Here is a 9,749-nt window from a genome sequence, read left to right as displayed (position 1 = left end):
TCCCTATGTCAGTAGACGCCTGATATTTGGTATTCATAACAGGGATTTCATTTTGCCTTGAATTGCATTTGGGGATCATGTGCCTTCCAGGTGAACAGTATGACAATGCATCCGTGAAGAACTTGAACTTTGTCCAAAGGGACACAAACAAATGTAATTGTACTATGCACAGAGGATTACCTTGTCTCTGTGAGCCACTTGCTCTGTCAACCTTTACACGAAATGTAGCAAATGTTTTCTGTGTTTAATGTGTGAAGAAAATTCTCTGTGGCATTGGTAAGTTTTAGATATGCTTTGGTTGAATTTTTTTCCCTTTTTTTGTTTTGTTTACTGGAATAATACAGCACTTTGCCAAAAGTGTAGGGTTTTAGCATTATTTAGCATTGTTTATTTATGTTTTTCTTGAACTGATATGTTTTGGATACATGTCATACACAGACTGTTTTATATGAGTAGTATAATTTGCAAATAAATTGTTCATTTCATATGTCTCAAAACCAACTATTTGTCATTATGTATACTCCCTTCTCAATAAATGTTTTAATACAAAATGAAGTTTTTCGGCCTTTTCTATTAGTAAACAGAAATGTTCAAATATAATGACATAAGTCTTATAGACTAGGTAGGTGTTAGCATGTTCTGCCATCATGCATAATTTATACTGTAACTTAATCACCACACCAAATTATAATGAAAGGTTTCCACTCAGGAGCATTTCAAGAACCCATACCAACCTGTAACTCAAGCCAACTAATCTCTAAAGAATCCCAAGCCATGATTACTGCAAGCCTATTATTCATTGTACCAGTGTGGGTATTAACCTTAATAAAGTAGTTTTCTAACTGTACCAGTTTAATCGTGCCCTCGTTGTTCTCCTTGATGCACTGGGGCTTTCTGGGGTTACATGCTGACAGGGTCAAAAATGCTCAATGTATTTAAAATGCTTGGGTAAAAATGTCCGTTTAGTGATTTTTGTTTTTCTGTTATCTAACATTTTATTTATTTTATGATACTGATTCCTAATTCTCTAGTGCCTAGTGACCTGTAGCTTGTATAGTCCTATAGTCTCTCAGCAATGTTGAATGTTTAGCTAAAATCAAAATATACCATATTTGCTTTTTGTTATGACTTATAGATTTTTATTGTAACTGCTTTAGTACTTGCTGCCTCTCTCTCTCTCTCTCTCTCTCTCTCTCTCTCTATTAGATCAACAATGTATTTCAATTAATACTTGGGTGACATACTGTTTTATATGGCCAGGGAAACGTAATGTTATTCCATCACAAGTTAAAATGCATTTTAATAAATTCTTAATAAGGAAGTTCATTTCTCACAGTGGTAGTAGCTTTTGTACTGAGTGAATTGTTTGGAAAAGTCCTCACAGTGAGTTCCTCAGACTTTTAAGAACTTTGTTTTGTAAATGTTAATGCACAATAGAATTTGGGGGATCTTTGCATTTGGAAGTCATGTAGTACGTGAAAGAGAAGTTATTTATTTATATGTTGCGCGTAGCAATATTTTGCCTCACCCCGGATGTGACGTATTTAACATACACAAAAGGGTGAGCGGAATTACTGCTTGAAGAATTCGCGCAGCTTCCACATCCCTCCAAAATGTATTCTTGTTTTTATTATTATTATTATTATTATTATTATTATTCTTTCAAAAGGTTAAAGCAATACAATTTTGCTTGTTTACGTGTTTAAGTAAAGCTGTCGCATTGATCTTGTATGGACATAACTGTATTTTCCCTTGTGTTTTATTGTTTCAATTGCGGGTGCAAAAGCGGTCAAATGTATGTTAGAGTGTTCATGTCATTTTTGTTTTTATGCTCAAATCAATATAACAATGTAACCAGTGGCTAGAAGACATAAAAAAGCCTTGTCACAAAATTGATACATGCTAATTGACAGAATCAAGATAATTTCTTTAAGAACAAAAAAGGCTTTTGGTTGATAAATTGACATCTATGATTGTGAAATGCGACTAATATTATGATAAGATTAACGTTTTCAATACGCTTATCATTGCCTGTCAGAATAAAGAACCCTCTCATGGGTTTGTTTACAAGAGCACGTTGTTTCTCGCAGAATAACCATGATTGGCCAGAACGATTCAAATCCCCGCCCACTATAAGCTGTCAAACTAGGAAGCGTCTCCTTAGAGTCGAAAACTCGTTATAATTTCATATAAATGCAATAATTAACATACAGACCTACTCGCATATGATGCATTAGGTCCTCGAGCCTCGGATTCGTTTAACCGGGAAAGCAGGAAAGCGCGTTTTTTACATATTTAAACCAAAGGTCGACTCGGCCAAAAGCAAGTCTCTACAAACCACAATCATTCTTGTAGGTTTCTCACAAGCAGTCAACATTATCGTTTGTAATTCCATGCATATTTTTTTGAACCATCACCCATGAGGCTGCCTGGTCGTTTTTAGCCCCAAAACACAACGTTATATATAGTTTTTCGAGTTGTTTTTAAAGGATGAGAAGAGCGCCACGCATGCGCAGTAGCTGCGATCCGCTGGACCATATATAACACTTGGCGCCATTCATTTATTCATTTGCACTGAACACTGCGGTAAGGACACATATTTTAGTCTCCTTTCACCTAGAATCTTTTTAATTTTAATTTTACGTAGTTAAATCGTGTCGTAATCACGCTTTAGGAGGAATAGTGCTGTTGTTTTATGTTGCTTTTGCTTTAAAACGGAAGTTTGTGCCTTTTAACTAACGTTAGTCATCTACGACTAGAGACGAAGATCTCCTCGAGACCCCTAAAAACAGCTGTTTTAGCTAGATTATTTCGGTCGAAAGCGCAATGAATGTGTTTCGAAGTATCTCTTAGGCTAAAGTTTAATGTAATGTCGACTTTAGAGTGGGGATGTTGCTGAAAGTTAGCTGTCTCTGCTAGGCGCCAGATCGGGTCGTTGTATGTAACGTTACGTGGACGTGGATTTGTAAACTCTTTCAGAAATTGGGGAAATAACTGATATTGTGGAAAGTGTTATGGGTTTTCCACACACCAAGGGGTTACCTAAACAGTATTTTCTGTTAAACTGGTGTTTAATGCGCTTTAAATAGATCTTAGATGGGTTTTTGTGGGGGCAGCTGTAGTCTCCCGCTTCGTGTAAATTGGCGCGGACTGTCCTTTCATAAACCCACAGAACTGGATTCATGCATTTCTGGTTTCTGTAAAAGCAGATGATCATACTGCTGCTTGTGTAGACTTTGTATTTACTCTCAATGCCTTTCGACTTTAACTGATTTTTAATTCGTATGAATTATAAAAATGTGTTCGATATTTCTGGTCACGTATGTAACACTTATCTCAGGTCAAATGGCTGAAGCTTGAGTGTTTATTGTTAACGTTAAGCCTTTTTTTTGCCAGTATTTCTCTTATGCTTTATTATTTTAATTATACGTTTTAGATATGTAGTTACGTAATTTATTTTTAATTCAGGCTTAAGAAGTTCTTTGTTAATCACAGTGTAACTAAACATCGTGTGTTTCTGTTTCACAGGAGAAAAGCACACCATTTGTTTAGAAAATGTCAAGACGCAGGTAAGAATTATTAGTTTGATTCGTTGAATTTGTCGAATGTTTGACTTGGCTAACCCTAAAAAACACAATAACGTTACTTATTTTTGTAACAACGTTTGTGTTTTAATAGCAGTCGCAACACATTACAAGAAAGAAATGAAAATGCACCTGAACAAAATAAACCGCAGAGGAAAAGAAAAAGCGAGGTGAGATATTACGATTGGTTTTAAATATCACGTTACTGAAACAGCTGTGAATTATTTTCTTCACAATGTATGCAAATATTTAAATAATATAAACCTTTTTTCAGCAGTGCAATAGAAGCATCCCGTCAGCAGCTAAGAAACACTATGAAATTCAGGTGAGCCGATGATATGTATTATTATCAGTATTATGGGCAACACTTTACTTGAAGGGGTGTGCATAAGACTGACATGACTCATCTTTGCATTAAAAATGACATAACTGAGTGAATGACACTTAATGACAGTTGTCATAAACATGCATAAAAAACCTTCATATTCATGATTATGAAGGTGTCATGTCAGTCTTATGCACACCCCTTCAAGTAAAGTGTAACCGTATTATGTTTATTTATAAATTATTCGTATTATTTTTAAGCAGCTAAAAGAGCCAGACTGATTGTATTAGGTATAAAAATGCCTGTTAGTGTTTCACTAGCAGTCTGTTTATTATGCAGTAGTTCGGTCACGAGCAGTAATGGTGTCACTGGGTTAATCAGCGCGCCGCGACGTCACGCGGTTATTTCCTTTATTCAGCAGTCCGCGAAAAAAATCTTTTATTTAATTAGATAACTAAAAAATTTTTTTAGTATGCTTAACGTTTTGTTTGGCAGCTGCTGTATTAGTTAACGTTCATATGCATAAAATGTTCTTTGATGCCTGAAAGGATATTCCTTTGTAGCAAACCTGAATGTAAACTATAATGTAAGCTCTAGGCCTACAAGATTTTATAAAAAGAAAAGTAAAAGAAACACTATGCTGAGTAATCTAAATCAGTTCTTATTCATGCCTTGTTTCATTTTACTTGGTTAAGTCCTATTCATAAAATGTCAGTGGTGACACCATATGTTTTCTTTTTCTAGAACCGGTGTTTTGAAGGTGATATTAGTCCCAGTGTCTTAATCGAGACTCCTCAGAAGGAGGTTCATCAGGAGACCGCTAATCTTTCTGGTTTCAAGTGCTTCAGATTCAAGAACCTCTTTGTGAAACCCTCTCCGCTGCCATGCCTCAGGTAACACATGATCACAGCATCTCATGCTTTGAAAAGCGGAAGTAAATGCTAATAAATAAAAGTCTCTTACAAATAATGCTCAATAAAACAAACCGCTTGACAACATTATTACCCTTTTCGCTCCTTTGAGGAAACTGATTCAGAATCATAGTGAAAAACACTTGGCTTGATTTATTGTCATCACTTCAAACACTTCCTGTGTTATGTAATGTTAGTTTTGGAAGATTTTTATCACCAACACACAAGCAGAATTTCCCCCCTGAATGTGTTTCGTTGAGTGTTTAATATCATTCAGTACTTGCTCTCTGGTTTAATGGTATAAATTTGCTGTTGTCCTGTCAGTTGGGCCAGCTCGGATGATGTGTGGATAAAGATGCTGAACAAGGAGCTCAAGTATGTACATGACAAGGGCTTCATCCAGCAACATCCAATCCTGCAGCCCAAAATGAGGTCCATTCTGTTGGACTGGCTCATGGAGGTATGTGTTGTTGTTTTTTCACAGCTATGAAAGGTTTTTGTTCTTGTCACCTGATTGTTTGTGTGTTTAATCTGTTATTCAATTCTTTCTATGCAGGTCAGTGAAGTTTATACTCTCCACCGGGAGACATTTTACTTGGCTCAGGACATCTTTGATCGCTTCATGCTCACTCAAAAAGACATTGGCAAAGATCACCTGCAGCTCATCGGCATAACATCACTCTTCATAGCCTCAAAGATAGAGGTACTTAAACTTTAACATCAGCTTGAATTGGTTTCACAGTACTAGGATATTTTCTGTAAGATTTGTTAATGACAATACAGGTCATCTGAAATGCAACAGAACTCCGTGGTGCTGTTTATCTCATAATGTATGTCTGTTTGACAGGAGATTTACCCACCAAAGCTCCAGGAGTTTGCTTATGTGACGGACGGGGCCTGCAATGAGGACGAGATTCTTGCTAAAGAGCTTGTGATGTTGAAAGCATTAAAGTGGGAGCTCTGTCCTGAGACCGTCATCTCATGGTTGAAGCTCTACTCCCAAGTGGACTCTTTGAAGGACGATGCTAATTTCCTCATTCCTCAGTTCTCGCAGGAAACCTACATCCAAATCACACAGGTGAGACTTCAGCTCCTTTGAAGTAAACCTGTATATAGTGGTTTTGTTATCTTGACACCTCTTCTGACTCTTGAATCCTCTCTGCAGTTGTTGGATCTCTGCATTTTGGACATTCATTGTTTGGATTACCAGTATGGAGTCCTCGCTGCTGCTGCGTTTTGTCACTTTACTTCCTTTGAAACGGTCCATAAAGTATCAGGTGAGCTTTCTGATCTTGGATATCCTTTAAGGGTTTCTGCAGGCCTTAAAAGGTCTTAAACTGGAGCCGAAAGTCTTTTTCATTAAATGTTGCATGCACGGCAAAGAATGAATATCTTTGTCAGTATTTTTGTATTGTTTTCCAGCTCAAATATCTAAATATCCTTAAATCAATATCAATTTAATTGAGATGCAAAATGAAGATAGGTTTTTCTTCTGAGAAACTGAACAACATGAAGCGAGTTTATGCTTAAAACAAGAATATCTGTCAGTGGGGAATGGAAACTTGTTTTCCCTTTGAATCAAGTGTACTTTTCTGACTCCAGCAGATTTGTTCTAGTTTTAATTGTAAAACTCACTTAATTTTGATCAGTTTTACAGAAAATAATACTCATCTTCTGTCATTTTGCTTCTCAATGTATCTTGATTTGTTAAATATTTAGACTTTTGCGCTGGAAAACAAAACAAAAATACTGAGGAAGAACATGGTTTTTGCAATGCAATCAGAAGGTACAGGAAAAGGTTTGATTATTGTGATTCCTTTAATTTATTACTTTTTAAAAAGTCTTAAATTAACCTTCACAAAGCTTGCAGAAACCCTGACCTTTTTGTGCTTAAGTTGTTTCATCAGTTTATTGATTTTGTTCCAAGTATTTTCTTTTTCTTCCCCACCAGGACTCACATGGGACAGCATATCAAGCTGTGTGTGGTGGATGAACCCGTTTGCACGGGCCGTACGTGTATGGCCCAGACCACAGCTGAAGGACTTCAAAAAGGTGGCGGCAGAAGCTCGACACAACATACAGACCCACGTGGACTATCTGGCCATGCTGGTGAGTTCTCATTTTCATCGTCTCCTCGATCAGGTTTATTTGAGATTCAACTGGTTAACACATCCTTTTTTTTCTCAGAGTGAAGCGCATGATCGGCAGCAGGACAGCTTGGACCGGATGTCTCCATTGGCTGTAGCCGGAATATTGACCCCTCCTAAAAGCACTGAGAAACCTGCAAATGCCTGATGGGTTTGAGAAGAACCTGGCATAGCTAGTCTTCATTTAATGCAGTCACAGCCCAGAGATGTGAGAGACCTTCCAGACCAACACATCCAGAGGCTTAGAGTTGTGTGCGGTATTGAATCCAGGTTGAGATGCTGTAACCTTCAGGTGTGAAATTGAGAGAGAACCTAAGTTTGGTTTCCCAAAGCAGTATTTGAAGCACTCAAAAGTGCCTTCCATCAAAGAATGGATTCATATCCATTTTCTGAAGCTAGAAATGAAACATTAATGATCTCAGACTGAAAATGCTTAAGAGCTTCTGGCCATGTTGCCAGCTCCGAGGTCTGCACAAATGCTGCTGCTTCATGGATCATATGTTACTGTTTTATGTTATGTAAATACAATTTAATTTTATTATGTGTGTGCGTGCGTGAAAACGTATGATGTGAAACATATGTTCTTAATTTTGGCATCAGTGTGGTTGGATGCCAACCCAGTGGTGCAAACTCTGCTAAACAGGACGACCCTGCACAACCAGCAGAATGGGTTATTGGCTTATTTCCTTAAACCTTTACATCATTGTGAATGTCATTCCCTTGTTTTCATTCTCCTGCGACAGAAGATATTCCTGTAAGACTTGACTGTTTTCACCCGTCAGAAGGGAGTTTACCAAACTGCATATTTATTTCATATAGATAGATTTGTCTTTGTAATATTTGAATTGCAATTTTGTTCCTCAATGCCAAAGGCATATTTAATAATTTGAGGTGCTTGCTATTTATGAATTCAATGCCTTTTGTTTGTAGCATAGCTTGAATTAATTTTGACTTGGACTTGAACCAGTCATGTTAGCTACATTTTAGAAATGTACTATGAATTGTACATATGTGTACAAATAACAATTTCAAGACTGTGTAATGTGTAATTTCCAATGTGAAGTTATTAAAAAATGAAATGATATCTTACATTACATATCTTATATTTTACTTGCCCTAAACTTTTGAACTCAGTTTCACAGCATTTTTGCATACAGTGATAATTTAGAAAATCTCTATACAGAAATGCACAAACATTGCTGTCTGGTCTAACGTGAAGTCATTGTCGGTCCCCTATTGACTAGCATGCGAGTATGATGGGGGAGGCGGTGATGTACCTTTTGGTGGAGTGCAAAGCACTAAGACTGACAAATCTGAATTGCAAATTGTCCTAATGAGGGTGTTGAGGTGTCGTTTTTACATCTAGGTCTCCCAAAAACAGATGTTGCTGTCCTCAACCTCCAGATAAACCGAGAGGAAAGGCGATAAAGACAAACACCTTTTGATATACAATGTGTGGAGCATCTTTGACAGGAAACTCAAACAACTCAACTTTGAGTATTTGCAGAAGCCGCTAGTTATTAGAGCTCAGTTCTTTGGTAAAGAGTTTGTTTTCTCATTGTTAGAGTTGGATAATGGTCTCTTGCCATTTTGTTACATACTGCAAAGAGTTCCTCAAGCAGAGAGGATGCATGCGTTTACGCAGTGGCCAGCCAGTGTGTATGTAGAGGTGTCTGCCAGACATGTGGCTGGTGTTGAAGACACGGACTCTCCTTACAATGCTTTTGTTGTGCGAGTTATTGTGTAGGTCTGGGAACGAGTGTCCCCTCCTCAGTGGGCTTCCTACCCCTGAATTCCCAACCCCCTGCAAGAACCTCTGAGACAAAGAACCCACTCCAAACTACATGCTTTTACTTTTAATGATGTGTCCCACATACCACTGCATTATGATTGCTTGGAGAACTTTCAGACAGATGGAGCATATATATATGTGTGTGTGTGTGTGTGTGTAATAAAACATAATATTCTGTCACATAATAAATACATTTAATAAAGCAGAACCTAAAGTGTCAGAAAGGTCATGAAGATAAACCAGAAATGTGTCAGACTTCATGACACCCACTAAAGAGACTTAGGTAGCTAAAAAAAACAAAGCAGAGAAATATAGTAAAATATATGTGATAGACAAAGTAGAAAATTATATTACTGTATATTACCACAAAGAAGAACAGATAGCAAATTAAAAGAAACGAGACTGACCAGCTGCCAACAACATTCACTCTACCTGTTCAATTGATCTCAACTGAGCTTTATACTGACCTACACAACTGCTAACAAAGATTAGTAGAGCAGTCTGATAGGTGCAGAACAGGAGCATGTCAAGAATAAAAAGGAAATTGATAAGATAATTTATGGCTCTAACAGATCTAGGTTCAGAAAAGCATGTAATAGAATTAGAGCAAACTTTACTTGGTTCAAATATCTGGGAGTTTTAAAAAGGCTGGAAAATTCATGGAAATGAGGTAGATTATAATATAAAGGACCTAAATTAGCAGGAAACAGATCACGAGGCTACTGCAAACAATGCAGAAAAACAAACAGCCTGTTATTACTGTAAGTCACCGCTGGGTGGCAGTAAAACAACACAAAAGAAAATCAGCGACAGTGAGGCGTCAAATGTAGGATGAGGAAACTACACGACAAAATAACTACGCTCTCACGGTTGATCAAAGAAAACATTTCATTTATTAAAATTCATATACAAAAAGGAAAATGTTAAGTACCTAGAAAAAGTATTTCTGTATGTACATTATTTACATGGCACAAAGAGCAGCACAGGTCT

At 37.1% G+C, this 9,749-nt stretch overlaps 1 protein-coding gene across 2 annotated transcripts; it reads left to right on the top strand.

The window, feature by feature from the left end:
- The first annotated feature begins 2,758 nt into the window (after positions 1–2,758).
- LOC107668287 (G1/S-specific cyclin-E2-like) lies at positions 2,759–7,875 on the top strand. 2 transcript variants are annotated; one of them, XM_016460108.1, is made up of 11 exons: positions 2,759–2,941; positions 3,529–3,569; positions 3,679–3,754; positions 3,862–3,909; positions 4,654–4,802; positions 5,145–5,280; positions 5,377–5,523; positions 5,668–5,898; positions 5,986–6,097; positions 6,772–6,929; positions 7,008–7,875. In XM_016460108.1, the coding sequence occupies exons 2-11, from the start codon at positions 3,556–3,558 to the stop codon at positions 7,113–7,115; spliced, it is 1,179 nt and encodes a 392-aa protein (XP_016315594.1). In that variant the 5' UTR covers positions 2,759–2,941; positions 3,529–3,555; the 3' UTR covers positions 7,116–7,875. The 2 variants fall into 2 exon arrangements, with proteins under 2 accessions (XP_016315594.1, XP_016315593.1); XM_016460107.1 differs by having other exon boundaries at positions 3,859–3,909.
- The last annotated feature ends 1,874 nt before the right edge of the window (positions 7,876–9,749 follow it).

This window comes from Sinocyclocheilus anshuiensis, unplaced genomic scaffold (genome assembly GCF_001515605.1).
Source record: "Sinocyclocheilus anshuiensis isolate Anshui unplaced genomic scaffold, SAMN03320099.WGS_v1.1 scaffold1623, whole genome shotgun sequence".
NCBI classification, from domain to species: Eukaryota; Metazoa; Chordata; class Actinopteri; order Cypriniformes; family Cyprinidae; genus Sinocyclocheilus; species Sinocyclocheilus anshuiensis.
The sequence above is the reverse complement of the archived record's forward strand: the minus strand, read 5'-3'. Positions and strand labels throughout refer to the sequence as shown.